At 38.6% G+C, this 21733-nt stretch overlaps 1 protein-coding gene across 4 annotated transcripts in view; it reads right to left on the bottom strand.

The window, feature by feature from the left end:
* The window catches only part of TANC1 (tetratricopeptide repeat, ankyrin repeat and coiled-coil containing 1), a 259324-nt gene that overhangs the window by 129549 nt on the left and 108042 nt on the right, over positions 1–21733 (bottom strand). For all 4 annotated transcript variants that reach the window (XM_072612108.1, XM_072612110.1, XM_072612111.1 and 1 more), the window contains exon 3: positions 16334–16534. In XM_072612108.1, coding sequence (XP_072468209.1) covers positions 16334–16534 — 201 coding nt within the window. The remainder of the gene's footprint in view (positions 1–16333; positions 16535–21733) is intronic.

Genomic DNA, 21733 nt, shown 5'->3' with positions numbered 1-21733 from the left:
TTGATATATATACTGATGGGTTTTGACAATTTTTGTTTCTCTTTTTCCTTTTCTTTAAAAGAAGGTCCTCTGTTCTATGGGATTTTGCTGTGGAAGGGAGAAGAGATGGGATACAGGGAGAATTTTTTGTAATGTAAAAACAAAAAATATCAATAAGAATGTATTTTTTTAAAGTTTGTTTAATTTTTTTTAACATATTCAGTCTATATCTGGAGCATTTGTTCACAGCACATGTAACCATCCCTACGATGTCAGTTTATCTGTTTCTTCATAGTTTCATAAATTGAGGGCTGGAAGGGACCTTGGAGGTCTTTATGACGGGAAGAAACACATCTTTTAAAATCACATGTGTTTCTCTTTCATGCTCACCCTGAGACCCTTCAAGATTCTCCAGTTTCTATGTTATGATGTTATAGTAGACTCCACAAGGGCCAAGGTCACCATGTGACTCTTCTGGTTAACAGTTACAGCAAACGTTGCCCTAGAGGCACCCAACCACATGTCAAATCATTTCTACCAATGAATAACTTTCAACAATGAACTTGTTAAAAGTATAGCCTCCTGGTAAATGTTCTTAATGATATCATATTACACATGATCTGAGAGAAGTGATGGAACACAAAACACACTGGGGGCAGTATACTAAAATGGTCACTGGATTTAAAGCTAGAAGTCCTGGGTTCAAACCCCGCAGGGGCTGCTCTATGCTACCTGTGTGACCTTCAGGAAATTGTTTAATAACCATGGGCCTGAGTTTCCCCATATAAAAAATAAGCCAGTTGAATTAGATCTCTGAGGTCTATTTCAACTCTAAAATTCTTAGGGTTTATGTTTAAAGCAGAACGTAATCCTCTTCAGACTTTTGCTAGGTCATTCTTTGGTCTGCATATACCTCCACTAAGGCAGCTAGGAAGCACAGTGGATAGAGTGTCTGGCCTACAGGCACAAAGACTCATCTTCCCCAGTCCAAATTTACCCTCAGCCACTTAATAGCTGTGTGCCCCTGGGCAAGTCACTTAACTCTATTTGCCTCAGTTTTCTCATCTGTGAAATGAGCCAGAAAAGGAAATGGCAAACCACTCTAGTACCTCAAATAGGATCACAAAGAGTCAGACACGATTGAAATGACTGAACCACCACCTCCACTAGGCCCTGTAGGTGACTCTGACTGACTCCTCTAGACTAAGCCCAGCCTCTGATGTTGGTTCCCCTACACCTGATCCATAGGATCAATAAAAGCATTAAATAGCCTTTCTTAAGTTGGACACTCAACCTAACAGGATTATACATTTTCACTTTGGCCGATGGCATGTTGATGTATTCTCCCCATTTCCCAGTGATGGGGCAGGCACTCAGAGGTCCAGAGCTCTACCCATCTCTGCTACACAATAACTACAGGCAGATTATAATCCTTCAATGCCTCATATTCCTCATCTGTCTCATTTGGATGAAATAGCACGGCATACTTTTATTTCCAAGTGCTGGGCTTGGAGACTAAAACACTTAGGATCAATTCCAAGCTATGCCACTTATTAGCAGTGTGACTTTGGGCAAGTAGCTTAAACTCTTCTGTAAAATCTGTAAAATGAAGTGACTAGATGACTTCTTAGGTTACTTCCAGCTCTAAATCTATGTGTTTATAAGGTGTACTCTACCAGACACACAGAGGCTCATCACATGGGATAACATCAAAGGCACTTTGAAAACATACAGAGTGCTGTTTAAAGGTAAAATGATAACACAGCAAAATCTCAACTATCTGGAATTTGCAGAGGAGGAGTCATTCGGCTTATTAAATAAAGCATTCCTCCTTTGCAGGAGGGAATGTCAGGACTCCTCACTCTGTCTGTGGGCAGCAGTGGAGACAAGACTCCTCTTCTGACAGGCAAAGGAAAAATCAGCATTTTTTCTTCTCTCCTCCTCCTTTCTGCCAGAAGTGACCTCAAGGCAGGCCCAGCAGAAGTACACATGGCTATCTTGTTTTCAAAGATAACCATGTGCCTTATGTTTTTAGTATTATTGCTAAGGATTCTCTTCTCATTATTTGAGTCACTGTTTGTATGTTTTTAAAGAGTTAGAAGCTTTTCTATATGGTTCACATGTTTTGAAATTTCCCATTAACTAGCTTCCTCTCAAATTAAACCTCGTATTTATCTGGTGAAACTCAGACAAGGTATTCTTGTGGCTGCTGCCAAGAATGATGAAAAAGTCATTTCAGTCATGCACAATTCTCCGTGACCCCATTTGGGATTTTCTTGGCCAAGATACTAGAGTAGTTTGTCATTTCCTTCTCCAGCTCATCTGACAGATGAAGAAACTGAGGCAAAGAAAAAAAGGTTCAGTGACTTGCCCAGGGTCACACAGCTAGTGTTTGAGGCCAGAATTGAACTCAGGAAAATGAGTCTTCCTGACTTCAGGTCTGACACTCTATCCACTGTACCACCGAGCAGCCTAGCAAAGCAACTTTAATCCCTCTCTAATTTTCAATATATTTAACAACAATGATGATGAAAAGAGGACTGGCCTTTAACAGATTTGAGGTGCTATACCCATCTTAACAGATTATTGGTGCAAAGAAGTGAGTAGTCAGATAACTGGTGAACAAAATTAAGCAATATCATTAACCGTTTTCAGATATGGAAGTTTTCTTTCTTTTATACTAAAAAAGCTACACCCTGCTGCCCCCTTGGAGTTCTAGTATCCAATTTTCAGGTTTTTTTATGTCCTCTCTTACAGATTTTCATTTTTCCTTTCACCATTAGTGCATTTCCTCAAAACAGTCTATCTATACTGCTGTAATGTGACTCTCCTAAACTGCTGTGAGCTTGGAATTCAGAGAATTAATCTTAGCATTATATATATATATATATATATATATATATGTATATATATATATAATAAGAATAGACTCTCAAATGAGAGCCTATGAGGAAGTATGAATTTTTAGTGGATGAGCATTAGGTTTGGTTATTGGGAAAGAAGAGAAGGCATCACAGGGACGTTTGGGAGAGTTCTAAGAGAATGAAAAAATAGTATTACTACTTGAATTTTGAGGACAAAGTCAACAGGAAATGTCACAGATGGGAGTATCCTTTTAGGATTCCTGTTTCTACTTTAAACTAGGTTGGAATATAGCTGTAATAAACTGCTATGAGCTTTCATGCTTTACCCAGTTTCCCTATATGGGGAATGAGAGGTCAATAACAAACAATAAAGAAAGCAGAATTTTTTTTCCACTCTCTTTCTTTGCAGCAAAAAGTACCAATTTCTGAATATGGTACCAAGCTTGTTCCCTCAGCCATCTGACACCACCACAGGGTGCAGCTGACATCGCTGTAAACTGTGACTTGATAAAAAACCTCTAGTCATAATTAACAGCAGGTGGTAGGAAATATGGAAGAAAAAAAAAAAGCCGAAATCATAACAAGGGGAAGAGTGACAGGAGTCTGGAAAGGCAGAAATGAGAAAGTTGCTGCCAAACCAAGTTAAAGTAAACTGTTTGTCTACCCTCACCATCTGATACTGTAATTTTATGACAGCACCATTCCTCCCTGTGAGAAATTCAAGGCCCACAGAAATAGACTATTAGGTATGGAAGCAGCAAAACTGTTCTCATGTTAAATAACTGTTATACACTAAAAGTGAATAATATTTAAATTCCTGATTTCTACATTATACTCAAACAAACTGAATGGGCCTGATCAATGAGCACACTTAAAATTATCATATGACATGACGAGGTGTGTATATCAGTATCTTACGCTAAAAGCTATTTATTTAGTCCAAGTTAACACTAACCAAGGTCTAGGGAAATTTCCATAAATATTTTTCCATCCATCAGACAAGTTAGCAGGTAAACATCTTCATAGTTAAGTGACTTGTTACTTACTGTCACTGGCCTGTAAGTCATGAAATTCACTAGTATTTATTCCTGATGAACTTCTAAACAAAATAATAGCACTAAATACATTTTTAAAAGCAGTAGGTAGTTTGTAATCCAGTCTTGGGAAATATTCGTGAAGCACTATCTTTCCATATGACAATTTTTATTACTATTAAACTCTTTTTAAAAAATCTTCCAGAAGTAAAAAGAACTTAGGGAGCGAAGGTACTTTGAAATACTAAAAAATTCTGTATCAACCGGTGCATCCAGATGCAGAATGTTTACAGTCCTTGCTTTTTTTTTAGAGAATGCACTGAATTCAGACATCACAAAATTTGGAATAATTAGGACAGCTTCTTCTTTTCACTTTCCCTTGATATTCCAGCCCCCCTGTGTTCAATAGATGGGGAGGAACTAAGACAGAAATCCACAATGCTAAGGACAGTTTCTAACTTGAACCTGAAAACTGGAGGTGTCTGTGTTTGATTTAAGCTTTAGCTAAAATGTGGGCATATTATCATTAAATCCTTAAACAAGAAATCATTTTCTACAACTGATTATTTGAAAATTCGTAAATCACTCCTCTTAGTCCAAATCTGTACAATTTGTACAGTAACTTAGTTTTAGCAAAAATTTATTCAAAATTTAGTAACCTAGGGACAGCTAGGTGACACATTAGAAAAAGAACAGACTCTGGAGTCAGGAGGACTTGACTTCAAAGCCGGCTTCAGACATTTAGCTGTGCTACCTTTGGCAAGTCACTCAAGCCCCAAAGCCTCCAAAAAATAAAAATTTAGTCACCTGATAGCTTTCTCTCAAGATATCCAGTGTCCCAAAAGTCCTGGTGCAGTTTTAAGCCCTGAACTTTAATAGCTGAAAACTACATCAAGACTTTTGTGATACCATGCATAAGGGAGAGTATAACAACAGATGTGAGTTCATCAAAATATAAGAAAATAATTTATAGTTATGAGTAGGAGATATATTCGAAACCAATGGATGGAAGAAATCACAAAAGATTAAAAAGATAACTTTGGTTACAAGAAACTGAAAAAATTCTGCACAGATAAAATTAATGTACCTAGGATAGAAAGAAAAGTGGTTGAATGAGGAAAAACAACCTTTTTATCAAATTTCTTTGTAAGGGTTTGGTATCTAAGATATATAAACAACACACGCACATATTTAAAATTGATGCCCACTCCCCAATACATAAGTGACCAGAAGATATTAACAAGTAGTTCTTAAGTCTTGCAAAATATTAACAATCACACAAAAGAATGCTTCAAATTAGTAATAATGAGAGAAATGCAAATCAAAACATCCTTGAGGTTTCACTTCATACCCTACAAATTTGCAAAGATGTCAACAACAAAATGAAACCAGTTAATGCTAGAAGGGATGCAGGTTGATAGGCACACTAACACATTACTAGTGGAGCTGTGAATTGGTATAATCATTTTGGAAAGCGATTTGGAACTAGGCAAATAGAGACTAAACTGCCCATACCCTTTCAGCCAAGGATTCCATTACCAGGCTTAAAAACTTAAGAAAGCCACTAATAAGAAGAAAGTTCCCATACACACCTAACCATTCATAGCAGTAGCACTCTTGTGTGATAGCAAAGAAACAAAGTAGTTGCCCTTCAGTTGGGGAATGGCTAAACAAATTGTGGTACACAAATGCAGGGGAAAACAATATTCCTAATAACTAAAAGAATATAAACAAATAAAAAAGTGAAGGTAGAATGATGAAGATTAAACATGACCCAAAAAAAGAGATATGAGAGGACACTCCCAACCCATCCCTTCATTGGTACAGCTGGGAGGTCCACAGGTATTGCACAGGTTTTTTTCAATAAATGGATCAGTTGTACTGAGTTCCCCCACACATTCCCTTGTTTTTTTGTCTTAAAAAAATACTCTTTGTTATCTGGGAAGGAAAGGGAAGGAAAAGGAAAAGAAAGGAGGAAGGATACCACCGGACACTATGGTGGGGTAAATAACAAAAGACATCAATAAACCTTATTTTAAAAAGAAAACAGTCTATGTTGTTGGAAATACATCACCACGTAAAAGAAGTCAGCAAGAAGAACTGATTTAAGACAATAAACACCATTAACAAATATTAAGCCACATCCTGCTTTGAAGTTCACAGAAAGTCAAAGTGTAGATAATGTCCAAGAGTTATAAAATCTGTAGGAAGAAAAGCAGTATCTTTTAAACACTGTATTCCAAAGCAGTGTGACAAAATATATGTAAGGATTTGTGTGTATGTATGTGTCAAAGTGAATTTTTTAAACAAAGCAATGAAAACTGTCCATATATAAAGATTCCAGCAACAACGTCTTTTAATACCCAGAGAAAGGATTCTCCAGTAAGATCAGTAAGCTTAGATTTAAAACAGCAGCTAGGCGATACCACAGATAGACCCCCTGCTCCTAGGGAGATCTAAGTTCAGATCTGGCCTCTGACACTTACTAGCCATGTGGCCCTGGGCAAGTCACTTAACTTGTTTGCCTCAGTTGCCTCAACTGTAAAATGGGGATAATAACATCAACCTATTTATGAGGATCCATTGAGATATTTGCAAAGCACTTAGTACATTAAATAAATGTTTATTTCTTTACCCTTCCCTAAAATCGTTTCGATAAATATATTTCGACATACTGGTCTCCTTTGAACTCTTAAGTATTTTATTTTATGTATTTAAAAACAACATTCTGAGGAGTCCAAAGGGGTCCACGACTGCCAAAGAGGTCCAGGATTTTAAAAAAAAAAAAAGGTTAACAGCATCTCTGTCTTAAAGGAACACAGGTACTAGGCTGAGAAAGACAAGGCAACTCGAATGTCTTATTCATCACACCAAGGATGACTGGACATGTTCAAGGTCAGGGGAGTAGACTGTGGTTGTGGTTGCACAGAGGTGGAAGACATTACAACATCTCAGAACCTACGTCCAAGTTCTATAATAAGACATCATCCACATTTTTCCTCTCTTCTTCTTTACCACCCAAGAAGACAGATTGGTATGCATGTGATGTGACCTGACCCTAAGACCCCATCTCAAAGACTCCTTATGAAGATGTATGCATAGAACACTGAACTGGACATTGCGCAACTGAGCACTTGATTCCATGCAATTTATAGTTAATTTACAAATAATAGAAAATAGAATTAGCAAAATGCCTTGCATATCATAAAAAGTATTAGCCTAGAAGTTAAAATTCAGGGTTCTATCCCTAGCTTGGCTCCTTCCCTATCAGATTCTCTAAAGTAATTTTTGTTCAGTCATTTCAGTCATATCTGACACTCCATAACCTATTTGGAACTTTCTTAACCAAGATACTACAGTGGTTTGGTTTACCATTTCTTTCTCTGGCTCATTTTACAGATGAGTAAACTGAGGCAAACAAGGTTAAATGACCTGCCTGGGGTCACGCAGCTAGTAAGCATCTGAGGCCAGATTTGAATTCAGGAAGATGAGTCTTCCCTAAGTCCAGGCCTGACACCATCTATTGTGCTGCTTAGAGCAAAGCGATTTTAATCTCTCTCTAATTTTCAGTATATTCAACAATAATGAAGATGAGTATGATTACAACAGCTAACTTTTACACCAACCTCTCAGGTTTGTAAAGCATTTTACAAATATTCTCTCATTTGTTCCTCACAATGGCCCTACAAGATAAAGACTACGCCCAAGAAGAAAAAAAACAGTTCTCAAAAATGATAAATGTATGAGGTGTTTCCTCTTCCAGAACAGGAAACTGAGACTCAATGATATTAAGTGACTTCCTCAGGGTCACATAGTTACTTTATGTCTGAGGCAGGACCCAAACCCATCTTTTGCCCACTCCCAGAGATTTCCTGGTCCTCTGCCCTCTAGGACATCTAGATGGCACAGCAGATAGTTAAGAGCGATGGATCTGAAGTCAGGAAAACCTGAGTTCAAAACTGGCCCCAGATATTTACTAGTTAGCTGTGTGATCTAGGAGAAAGTCATTTAACCACTGTCTGCTTCAATTTCCCCAACTATAAAATGAGGATAATAAGAGCCTCTATCTTCTAAGGTAGCTGGGAGGATCACTTAGCACAGAGGCTGGCAGGCACCGAGTAGGTGCTTACTTTCTTCCCCTTCCCCACTCCATGAAAACATGTGAAATGAGGGGTTTGGGTAGAATCATCTGTAAAGTCTCTTTTTCTTCCAATAAAGACTCCTCATTTTAGCTAAGGCTAGAAACTGGTTCAAGTTATTTTCTGACTAAGAACTTGACTGGATACCCTGACTCTGTCATGATGGTTTTTCCACACTAATATGAAAAGTAAAAAACATAAAGTGATAAATAGAATAGTATAGATAGACAGGAACTGAAAAGCAGGAAGGCTGGCAGGAAATAAGGCTCCTCCTCCCTGTTTTCCTTCTACTTTCCCACCTCTTCTCAGTATCACCCCAACCTAGTCTGATAGAGCATTGTCAGTCTTAGAGCATCCTGTGAAAACAAGGCAGAAGTCCCAGGAATCACGTAAGCACTGTGACTTCTGCTCAACAGTTTATAGATCGAGTTTTGAAGTTTTATCAACGGAAGCAGGAGTCCATATTCTGGTCTACTGGAAAATTACTATGAATGAGAAGCCAGAAAAGCAGAAGATGGAAATAAATACACTGACATCCTCTTCTACTCTTTCCTTTTAGCTAAGGATTTTTCCATCTCTTCTCTTTCTTCCCATCCCAACCAGTAGGATGCTAAACTGAAGCCTTGGGGACCAGTACAAATTCTCACACTTCCTAGCCCTGATTGAGTCATGTCCACATTTCCTAAATTCCAGGAGTGTAAGTCAGCACTTCATGATGACAGACCACTCATTTAAAATGACCTGCCCAAGGCTAGCTTTAAGGGATGGTACTACAGGTTCGGACTTCCTCATTCCTCCAAAAGTTAACATTTCCTTGAGTAAAATCTAAAATCTCAAAGTTTGATCAGAATGAATCCTGACAGCGAAGCCACACATCAAGAAATATTTCTCCCACATCTTTTCCATTGGGGAAACCTTCTGGTTGCTGGTTAGGAAAGGACCTCAGAGAGTCAGTGTGGCATGGCAGAAAGCTGCCTTCTGAGTCAGGGCAACTTGGCTTCAAATCCTCTAGGACGCTACAGGCTGTGTTACCTGGGACAAGTCACTTCATCTCTTAGTGCCCACAGGCAACATTCCAAGACTATCCATTACAGAAAGGGTCTACGTATAATCTTGTTGGGTGCATAGTACAATGCGTGGCACACAGTAGGTACTTAAGAAATGGGTCATGATTGACTGAGCAGAGAAAGCTCCCTGCACCAATAGAATCACAGGTCTGATTTTTTAAATAAAGTGTAAAGAATTATCCCTAGCTCTTTCATAAAGTCACAGATCCAGAGCAAAAAGAGTCCCTCATTATTCTGTGAAGTCATTTCAGGGGTCCTAACCTAAAGTATTTTTAAAACTACTAATAATTTATTCATTTCTATGACTAAAAAACTAATTACTTTTCAGTTATTGAAGAAAAAAGTTAAGCCCTTTGGTTATTAGCCATGTAAATGGGGTACTGTCAACCCTAATATACAAAGTAAAGATTTTTATCAAAAACAGACAGTGACAATGTGCCTTCCTTCTCATTTGGATATACTACAATAATATATAATGTAAAAATCATTGCAAGGCAACAGCTCTTATAGTAAGCATTTGCAAAGATTTATGAAATACAATCATTTCTAACACTAAGTAACACTGAATCTTTGGACTATCAAGAGACCCTTAAAAAAACTTGAAGTGGAAAAAAACGCTACTTATTCTATGTTTTCTCTGGTACCTTTGATTTGTTGGGTATAATATTTAAGATAGAGATAGAGATTAGACCCATTATTTCACTGATATGGAGCAGTTGATAGTGCAATGCATACAGCCATGAGACTGGAGTCTGAAGGACCTGAGTTCAAATCTAGTCTCAGACACTTACTAGCTATGTGACCCTGGACAAGTCCCTCGACCTCTGTCTGCCCCAGTTTCCTCATCTATAAACTAGGGATAATAACAGCACCTATCTTGGAAGGTTGTTGTGAGGATCAAATGAGGTAAGATTTACGTAAAGCACAGTGTCTGGCATATATATAAATACTTATTCCCTTACCTTGCCCACTAAAGCTGAGGAAGCTTCCTTTGCCCACTCAAGTCTGCCCCTTCTCAGCAACTGACGATCCTGATTGAGGAGCTGTGACTTTCCCAGGGTCACAATGTCAGTGCACATTAAGCAGTAGGATTTGAAACTCAGATCTTTCTGGCTTCAAACTCAGTTATCTATTCCTTATACCAGGCTGCTCCTCAGCCTAATATACTGCCTATTTTTAAACTTACTTTAACAAAATAAAAAGAGTTGATACTGTTTGATCTGAACATGAGAATAGACATTAGTATAATTTCTGTTCAGGATATTGACTGAATGCTGAGCATGCAACCCACTAGGGGTAGCTCAATACCTTACAGGCAAGGCAGAAATACTGGATATTTGTATGATCACTACCAGCAACAGTGTTAACATTTTAAAATAGATGAGTATTTTTAAATCCAGCACACGTTCACTGCCATATGCTAACTATTTTAAAAGGTAGATAGAATGCTAAGTTTCTGGATATTATTCCAACAATCTGGTTTACATTGAAATGTAAATATGGTAGACACCTATAGGGAAAAAAACCCCTATTTTTCTATTCCACTTTTTTCAAAGCCATTGCTGTTTTCAATTAACTCCAAAATTATAAAAGGAATCCAATCAGGTTTTAGTGCTTAGACTCAACTCATAACAATACCCCTGTTACCTCAGAATTCAAAAATGACAATGTCCCAATTTTCAAAAAAAGGAAGACAACTGGAGTCTGCAAACCACAGAATTGACAGGTTCCTGTGGAAAAAAAATCTAGAACTCATTTGTTAAAGGGATGGTTAGTGAACACCTAGAAAAAGAAAGGATTACAATGAGCCACCATGGCTTCCTTGAGAACGATGGGAACAGACTGGCCCTGTTTCCTTTTTTAACTGGCAAACTAGAACAGTCAATCAGGTGAATGTTGTAAAGTTTACCTGGATTTTATTGATGCAGTGAACAGAGACTCGAATGCTATTGTTGTAAAAAAACAACAGCAAAAACAACAAAAAGGTGTGAGCTTTTAAACCACTGTACAGTTAGGCAGATTCAGAACCAAAGAGCTGGAAACAATGCATTAACGATGGGAGGTCAAGCTGGCAAGAAGGTCTCCCCACTCCAGTCCTTCCTCCACTCAGATAGCAAAGTGATCTTTCCAAAGTCTTTCTTCCCACCCCCTCCCTTACTCAATAAATTCCAGTGTCTCCCTATCACCTCCATAAGCAAATGCAAATCTGTTTGACCTTCATAACCTATCCTTCCACCCTCCCTCAACCCTTCTAGTCTTCGAACACCTTACACCCCACTCACCTCCCCCAACAAATACATACTGTATACCACCAGCCTCCTTCCTTGTTGTTCCACAAACAATACAGTCCCATCTCCCAACTCAGGCATTTTCACTGACTGGTCCTCATCTTTGCCTCCTGGCATACCTTGTTTCCTTCAAGTCTCAGCTAAAATCCCACCTTCTCCAGGAGGCCTTTCCCAATCCCTCTTAACTCTTGTGTCTTCCTGTCAACTATTTCTGACTTATCCTGTTGATTTATCCTGCCAAACATTTATGATTTATCATGGCAATTTGTACAGTTGATTATTTCTAATTTATATTATCTATGTTGGCACACAGTTTTTTACATGTTGTCTCCCAGTGTTCAGCTCAGTGCCTAGCACACCGTAGATGCCTAATAAATGCTGATTGCCTGAGTGGCCTAGTGCTATTTAACATTTTTATGACTGACTACGACAAAAGCATAAAGGACATATTTATCAAATTCACACAGAGCTAGAAGGAGGAGCTAACACACACTAGATCACAGAGGCAGGATTTTAAAAGATCTTGGCAAGTTGAAACACTGGGGCACATTAAATTGGATGACATTCAACAGGGTATAAAAACAAAATCTTAGCTGGAACTCAAAGTACAATAAAAAAAGGTGTGGCTAGTAGTTCATCTGAAAAAGATCTTGGAGTCTTAGTAGCTTATAAGCTCAAAGAGTCAACAGTAATATCACAGCCAAGAAAATGATTAGAAACTTCAGCTGATATCCAGAATTAGGGGACATTATCTGCTGTACTTTGCTCTGAGTCAGAATCTATCTGGGGTATTGTGTTCAGTACAGAGTGTCACATTTTAGGAAGAACAATGACAAGCTGGAGAGCATTCAGAAGGGGAAAATCAGGATGGTGAAGTGACATAAGCCCACATCACAAAAGGAGAAGTTGAAAAAACTGAGGATGTTTAGTCTGGAGAAGATAAGACTTATGAGAGCAGTAATAGCTATTTAAGAGTTGTCATTTAGAAGAGCAATTATACTTGTTCTGCTTGGGCAAACATGGAACAATGGGTAGAAGATACAGAGGAATATTTAGTCTTGATATGAGGAAAAGTTTCCTAGTAATTAGGGCCATCCAAAAGTAGAGTTGGCTTTTTCACGAAGTAGTGGGTTTCCACTCATGGGAGGTCTTGAAGTAAAGGTATAATGGGTTTCATGGCTTCTGAACTGGAAGGGACCTCAAGATCATCTAATCCAATCCCTTCAGTCTACAGATGAGGAAAGTGAGGACAGAACGATTAAGTGAATTGATTAAAGCCACGCAGGTAGTGATAGACCCAGACCTTATGGCTCCAGATCCAATGCTCTCAGATGGGATACTTTTCAAAAATGGGTTAGATTAATGACTTTGAAGGTCCCTTCCAACTCTAAAATTCCATTCCCTCTTAGAAGTGCCACTCCCTACTTCACATAAATTATTTATCTGCAAAAAAAAAAAAAAAAAGCAGCATGTTTCATTCATTCTAATAAATTTGGATACAGTGGAAAGCCCACTGTCCTGCATTAATACAGCATTCAAAGAACTTAATTTGAACCTGATGGGGTGTATTTTCTTAAAACCAAGGAGGAACAAAACAGAGTAGAAATTTGTCCAAGAATACATAAATAAAGTTAGTAACAAAAGAGGGGATCTTTGTTGCCCTGATTTGCTTCACATGCAGCAATTGTTGGATGTCTAAGGCCTGGGCAAGTTCCCTATCCTACTTCTTTCTGACCATCTTGTCCAGCTGCCACCTATGGCCTTGCATAACAATAACTAACACAGACACACATACACACACACATCATACACACTTCCCTCTAATACTTGCTACAGGGCTCTCATAATCAGCAGCAATTTATCTGACAGCAATGAAAATCAGAGGGAGAACCAAGAAATAGTCCCATATTGCACGAGGATCTAGGATTTTAGAATTACTTTTGCAACCCATATCAAATCTGTTTGCAAAATGGTTCTAATCCCCTATATAATAAATCATTTTCCTAAACATTTACTAATAAACAAATGAAATAATTTTACAACCATTATCTTTGCAAAAAAAAATTTCTACACACCAAAAGATATTCCAAACTCAAGGTAATGGCACAATTAAAAAACATTTTCTACCCATATATTGAAATGCAATTTGATAATCCAAACTAACATTTATTAAGTGCCTACTATGTGCAAGGCATTGTGCTGGGCACTTGAGAATATAAAGATCAAAACTGAACAGTCCTAGCTCTCAAGAATCCCAAGTTCTCCATGGAATAAGGCGAAAATCATAATATATACACAAATAAATATGATAAGGTAAACTAAGGAAGGAGAGAATATCAACAACTGGGCAGGGAGGAATCAGGAAAGGCTTCACTGAAAGGATGGGCAAAGGAGTTGGACCCTGAAATAAGGAAGAAGAAATAGGAGGAAAGTATTTATTAAGCACCTATTTGTCAGGCATTGTGCTAAGTGCTTTACAAAGATTATCTCATGAGTCTCTTAACAACCCTATGAGGATTAACCCTGAAAATCAATCATGCAATTATTAATCCTCATTCTACAGCTGAGGAAACTGAGGTAGACAGGGGAACTAACTTTCCTGGAATCAAACAGCTCAATGTCTAAGGCTGAATTTGAATTCAAGTCTTCTGGACTCAAGCCCAGAGTTCTCATTCCACCACCAGGCTGCCTAGTGAGGGGAAGGATTCTGAAAGACAAAGAGAAGTCAGGCATGTGTGCCTGGCAGGAGAGATGGCCTTTTCCCATGCCCAAAAATGAGAAATGGACAGCTGAGTTAGTTAGACAGTTAGTAGTGCAGCTTGCCTAGAAGAATATGAAATAAGGGTGAAAAGTAGGAAGGATCCAGATAGTGATGGGGTATTTACCCAAGAGACAGTGGGAAGGAAGCCACCCCAAGTGGTTGAGTAGGACAATGAGATGGTAAGACTAGTAGTGCCTTAGGAAGGTTCTTTGGACAGTTCTGATAAGGATAGACAGAACAGAGGAAGGCCTGAAGGCTGGGAGATCAATTAGCAGGTTACTACTGTAGTCCAAGTCTAAGGTGACAAAAATCTGAACTAGAGGTGAGGGGACAGAAGGGGATAAAGTCCAGAGAAGCTGTAAGGTAAGAACTGACCACACTTGGCATCTGTGGAGCTGATGAGTTAGTGAAGAAGATGGTTACCAGCCTGGGTAACTCTGGAATGGTAATTCCGTAAATGGAATCACAAGTTTGGAAGGGTTGAGCATTGGGGAAAGTGGGATGTGCAAAGACAAATTCAGCACAGAGCATACTAAATTTGAAATGTCTAGGAGATATTCAAGATGAGACAATAGGATCATAGCTCTAGGACTGAAAGGGACCTCAAAGGCATCTAGGGTCAGAGTCTCAGGGCACCTAAATGTCATTGAGTCCAGAACCTTCATTTTACAGAAAAGAAAAATACAACCCAGGAGACTGAGACCTGGCCAAGGTCAGAGGTGGTATCTAAACCCTAACCAGTGCTCTTTCCCCTACATAGTCCTGCTTCTTTAACAGCCAGCAGGCACTTGACCTCAAGTTTTGACAGAGGGTTACGGCTGGATACATAGACTTGAGGGTTATTTGTATAGAGATGACACTGAATCCATGGAAGGGAATGAGATCACCAGTGGAGAAAGAAGAGAAGGACTCAGGATAAAGTCCTGTAGGATGCTCTAATGGGATAAGGGGGAAGGGGGGGGGGGGGGGTGTGGAATGAAAGACAGAAAGAAGAGAAAGAGGTTTTAGATGTTCCCTGCAAGTTAACTAGGTCTCACAATTCCTAACATATTCTCTGTATTCAATTAGAACACATGTCTGTATATCCACTCAATGCTTTAAAGCTAATGGGCATTAAATAATGACTATTCAAATTTAAATGCAAGTGATTAGGAAGCCAAAAGAGTACAAGAATAGAAACATCAATTTCACAAGCTCAGTATAGTCACATTTCAGACATCCCAAATATAATTTCACATAATCGAGAAGCATCTTTGTACTTGCAAATGACAAACAGGGCACAGACTCACCCAGCTTTCGAGCAGGTGTCTAACAGGGCACAGGGTGCTTTTGGGAGGGGTGGGAAAGGAGGAGGGGCAAGGAGGAGAAGGGTGAACAATGTTAGCATTTTGGAAAACGTAATCAGACATTCAAGGAAGGACCCCAGAGTATACAAAATCACCTTAGCTACCAGCATTCACTGCAATGAAGAAACATGGCAAAACCCAGAAGTCAAGAAACTCCCCTAATTGATCAGGTGTTACATACACAGGTCTCTTTGCCCTTTCTTCAACACTTTTCAAGTCTGACTTTATTTTAAGGTAATAATTACTTTAAAGATACAGAATTTGCTCAATTGTTTAATTTTACAAGGTCACCTCATTCAATATTCCAAGTAGACAAAAAATGCTCACTAGTAATAAACTAAATGTCTACAAATTTTATTTGGCTAAATCTGCACATTTTTTTAAAAAAATTATTCAAATTATTTAAAATTAAAATTATTTACATTTTCTTTAAATTTAAATTTATTTTATTTAAAAAATTAAAAATTTAAATCATTTAAAAACTATTTAAGTTATTTTTAAAAATTACTACAATGAGTTTAAACTGTAACAGTTCTTAGTTCAGGACCAAGAAACCAAAATTAGTACTGCTGGTACTTATGTAAAATACAAACATTTAAAAAAAAAAAAACCACTTTTGGAACGTATACTCTGGCCACTCAAAAATGATGAATGTTTAAATTAAAATGAATAATCTATGTAACAAGATGAATTTCATTTCTAAACATTTCCTTTTCTTAAATGTTGCTGTTCTTACTGGTTGACAGTTTTGTTTAGTGTCTCTATATATTTATAAAAACCACAGACTTTTTTTGCTTTAAAAAAATTAAACAGAATATTACTGCTTCTTCACAATTTGTACTCTCAGTTTTTTACCTGGAGATTTTTTGTTTGATCGTGACTGCACCAAATAAGACTGACGAGGCAGCAAGGGAGACGAAGGCAAAGACATGGAAGCGCCTTTTGTAACGTTTGTCCTGTATGCGTCTTCTCCTCCCGAAATACTACTTATGGAAAAATCTGTTCTGTGGCCAGAGGCGCTGATAATCTGAGGTGCATTCTCAGCACAAAATTCACCTGTTGGAAGTAAAGAAAAGGTGTCTTAGGCCATTCATTCAGATCAAAACATGTACAAATTACCTTCATAAAAACTATGCTTAGAATTTAATTACACTAAGACCACATAAAACATATATGGTTCTTAAGCAAGCCTGACACCTCTCTAATTTTACACTGTCAGGAGACAAGTGAAGACTTCATTATGAGGCAAATATCATGCACCGAATGTCTCAACAACCCGTACCTCATCCCAACTTCCCAAGGCTGATCTCCTTTCATCCACCTTGTAGGACAGAAATGGAAAGGTTCAGATCTAAGGAGAGGTGAAGTCCATAAAATTCCTAGAGATGCTACTGTGACCTTAGTTTGGATGTGGGACTTTATCAAGACATATGTTTCTTATTAAATCTTCAAAAGAAAGTTTTTTTCAAAAGAAACAATTCAAACTGCAAGGTCAGTCCTAAAACTATTTGACCTTCTGGTATAACAAGGTTGGGCTGTATTTACTACTCTCCTTATCACCACTCAGAGCTATTTTTAGCTAGAACAGACTCTTCTCTCTCATTCTCTATAACATTTCACCCAAGAGGTATACACATACTTAGAGCTAAGCCAATGCCAAACTAGCTTTGGAGAAAGAAGTGCTAGCAATGATGGTAATGGCAGGGGTGGTGGCAACATCAACAACACTGGTATTTACATAGTGCTCGAAAATTTGCAACATATGATGAAGTAGGTACTACAATAATTTTACAAATGAGGAAATGGAAGTTTATGGACTTGCCTGCCTATGGTAGAATTAGCAGTAAGAGGCAGAATCAGGATCTGAACCCAATTCTCCCTGACTCCACAGCCAGCCTTCTTGTATCATGGTGCTATCTGTTTAGACACTACTTTACAAATTTCTTGAGCAGAGGGACCTCATCTCCCCTCTCCAGGTCCCTCAGCACTTTGGCACAGGGCTCTTCACATGGCAGGTGCATAACTATTGTCTGCTGCTACAGGACAAATATTCTAAGGTAGCTGACACTTAGCTGAATTAGTGAATACAAATGTAATTAGGAAGGCAGCATGATTCAGAGAAAAGAGTCAGTAAACCAAAGTTAGAAGACCTATGTTCAATTTCTATCCTTTTCCACTAATCCCGGAATAATAAGTCAGGGCATTTAACTCCTCTAGGCCATTTTCTTCATCTGCATAAATAAACAAACAAATGAATGAATAAGTTTGCAGGATCACAAAATTAGATTTGGAAAAAAGGTCAGAAATCATCAATCCAATTCCCTTATTTAAAAAGGGGGCCCAGAGTGGTGAAATATCTGCCCTTGGTCACCCAAGGAATAACTGGAGATTTGGGATTTCAACCTAGTTCTCTGGAATCCAAATCCAGCGGTTCTTTCTACTAGGCCATGATGATGATTGCTGAGGTTCCTTGCAGCTCTAACATTCTGGGATTCTTCCTCCAATGAAACTTAAGTTCTATCAGCAGAAGCCTAAAAAATACGGAAATTACAGTGATATTCTAGGAAATTTCAAGCATTTGGATGAAGAAAAGCTTTTGCTTTTCTGTCCTCTTATTTATATTTGTAAAAACATTTACACAGGGCATGGCACACAGGAGGCACTTAATAAATGCTTGTTCTATTGTACCCCTTTCATGGGGTGGGAGGTAGGAGGCAGATTTCATTGTTAATAGGCATCTGATACAGGCAAGTAAGAAAGGCCAAACGCCATCCTAATTATTAAAAATCATCTTTAAAGATCTAACTTAAGGAATTCTATTTCCTTTTAAGTCGTAAACCAATAGCCCATTGTGTTAGAGAGCTAGCCCTGTCCTCTCTAAAGCTCTAAAAAGTCTGCTACAAGCAAGTTTGACAGGATAAAGACAACTGAGGATGTGCTTATTGTCTGAGAACCAATTTAAGTTTGGAGGGGCTCATCTCCAGGGTGGCTGGAGAGCAATACACTTTTTGGCTGCAGCAACTCTCAAAAACACTGTTCCAAATCACAGAGGGATTACAATGTGCACTGGGGTAAAAGGGATACCCACAAAGACCTAATCACAGAGCTGTTTATTTTTAGGCTCTTGTGTGTGCCCAGGCACTGTGCCTTTAAGAGCTGCACAGAGGGATTTAGGCAGACAAATCTGTTTATCTTGATAAAGGTCCGGGGGAAGGAAGTTGAAAAGACTGATTTTAAGAGAAGCTGATACTCATTTCCAAACTTCAATTATTCTTACCATTCCTTTCTGTCACTGCCATGGAAAATGAAAGGAAGTCTACAGGTCAGGAGGGAAACACACTAGCAACACAGCCCCACAGAAAAGGCTCAAAGGGGATGTAACCCAGATTGACAAGCTCCACACTGCACAAGTGCATCCTAGGGGGCTTGGAGGAGGACAGTCACCCACTCCTCAAAAGGGCCTTTGAATAAAGAAACAAACAAACGGGGAAAAAAACCCCACAGCATGACAGCCAACTGTACAATGACAAAATCAGTATGTGCCCAGCAAGGGCGAGAGATCAAACTAGATAGTGGATTGGGGAGAAGACACTGTGCCATGGAAACAGATCCAGCCCGGGAGCAGGCTCCCTGTATTATTTCATTAGCCTACTCAAAACAGACATGCAGGTCCTGAAAAACCGTTGGGTTCCATAACAAACAAGAAAAGCCAAGCGGGGCAAAAATACAGAAAACTGCATGTGGTCTCAAATGGGATCCCGTGTTTTGGAAGGGTTTTAACTAAGAGTTGGGAAACACAGGTTATACATCTAAATGACCAAACACCACTAACCAGCATCTTTCCAGAACTAAATTCACCAAAAAAAAAAAATCCCTATTATTAAAAGTTACCCCAAATAACCAACATCATAAAAATACTTACTAATAGACACTATTTGATGGAGGTAAATAGGGATCTGTTTGCCTTCCCTTCCCATCCTCATCATCACACTCCCCTACCATTCATATACCAACCATTTTAAACCAACTGTCAAAGCTGGTGAAGACAGTAGAAATGACTCCCTTTCTACTAATTTTCCTTGTTTTATAGGTCCGATGACATCACCTCCATCCCTGAACCCCTACATCAGGGTATTTTATTATTATTACTATTTCTTAATATTACTTGTTATTTTCACTCCATTACGCTAAGCCTGGGGCACTGAAAAGCCATTCCCTGAGACCAGCCTAAAAAACACAGGGTTCTATCCATTCTTCTCCTTCCTTTGTCCACAGTTCAGTCATTTTTAAGCAAGGAACTGAGGTTTAATGGTGGAAGTGTTACAGTGGGTTCCAGGGGAGTGAGGTTTGAAAGCACATCTAGTTGAGGGGTTTTTTTGCCTCACAGTGATAGGAAGTTAGAAATCAATACCAACAAACTTGTGGGCACAAACCCAATTATCAGTGCACCCAGAGACCACAGCTATCCCCCCTTCCCCCTCATTTTATCTGTCAAAGCCGAGGACTCAAGTCTCCCACCAATGGAGACACTCCACAAAACAGGTGTGGGGGACCAGAAAGCACTGCCAACGTATAAGAATGTGGTGCACATAAAGCTAATTTTTCACACAGAGTTCGCAAAAACTCTCTCATTACTTTGTAGAACAGCCAGAACATTAGCCTGAGTAAGAGTCAGGAGGTCTGGGTGGCTTAGTACAGAACATAGCCTCTCTGTGACTTAAATTTCTTCCTCTCCCTATTCACACAGGGATACTTCTGTAGACTAGACAAAGCACCAGAAAGATCAGTTAACTTCCAGAACAAAAAAATTACCATGATATGGGGGTTAGAGGAGATTAAACTCCAATGATGTCATCTGACACATAAAACAAGGAAAATTACTAGAAAGGGGAGTTTGTTTTCTTCGAACACCAGTCGGAGTACTCTTCCATAGCATGTCCCAGACAAAAGTTAGGGGTAGGAAGATGAAATGGGGAATTATTTTAGTTTCACTCCTAATTACAAATTCTGCCCATAAACTTTATTTAGTTTGCTTGAAGTAAATATTTTCATTAACTCAAAATCTGGAGGGATTAAGTTTCCAATGCATGCTGTAGCCATTAAGACCTTGGCCTTTGGAGCAGCTGTTCTGTGGCACTTTCGATCTGATACAGTCTGCAATAAAATGGAGGTTTTAGCAGGAGGGATTTTTGGTAGAGTCTTTTTGTAGTTGATTTTTTTTTACATACTATAGCCTCAAATCTGTTCCATGTAAAGGGATTTTGTTTTGTTTTTTTGCAGAGAATACAAACACTTCTGAGAGAGAGAGAGAGAGAGAGAGAGAGAGAGAGAGAGAGAGAGAGAGAGAGAGAGAGGGAGAGAGGGAGAGAGGGAGAGAGGGAGAGAGGGAGAGAGAGATATGGTGGGAAGAGTCTTTGTTTATGAACATGAGGCTGTAAAGTAGCCTGGTGATTCAGCAGGCTTAGAAACCAGAGACAGTCATTCCTCGGCCTGCTACTTTAAAATCAAGAGGGCAAAGGGGTAAGGTCAAAATCAGTCCAAATGCTCTAAAATGACGCCACTAACTGGGGCTGGAAAACACTCAGTAGCATCTATACAAAATGGAACAAAACGCCTTTTCTGGGCAACACAACACCCCCAAACTCACTAGTTGATTTAATATTCACTAGTAGATGTTAAAAGAAGCTTTAAAGAAGCCTAAAATCACTGTAGCTTTTTTTGGAACAACACTGGGTAGATGTACTTTTCTTATAAGCATGACCTACTTTATTTCCCACCTGAATTTAGTGATGAAAACACAACAATCTATTTCCTAGCCTACCGCTGCAATAGAAACTTTCATGTCTAATGGCAGCCTTTGTGGCTTCAAATAGAGAAAACACAAACAATTAGTCAGTGATTAAGGCATGTTCCTGCTTTGTTCACAGGTAACTCCAGTAGCAGCAAAAATACATTCTCTATCTGTTTTTAAAAACGTAAATCTGGCTCAATAAAACAAAGAAGACCTGAGTGATTATACAGGTCTCTATACCATATATAAAAATAAGCTCCAGATATCCCAGATTCCCTTCAAAAGACACACAACTCTGAAAAGTAAAAAAAAAAGGACAAATGTACTATCCAGGAAGTCAATTTAAAAGTCTCCTTCGCTAGACAGACTGTAAAAAGGGATTTATATAGTAGAAGGTTGTTTTAATAGACAAGTCATCAATTTAAGAAAGGCAGAGGGAATTATTTCTTCAGGAAGGATCTGCA

This window comes from Notamacropus eugenii, chromosome 5 (assembly GCF_028372415.1).
Source record: "Notamacropus eugenii isolate mMacEug1 chromosome 5, mMacEug1.pri_v2, whole genome shotgun sequence".
NCBI lineage: Eukaryota > Metazoa > Chordata > Mammalia > Diprotodontia > Macropodidae > Notamacropus > Notamacropus eugenii.
The sequence above is the reverse complement of the archived record's forward strand: the minus strand, read 5'-3'. Positions and strand labels throughout refer to the sequence as shown.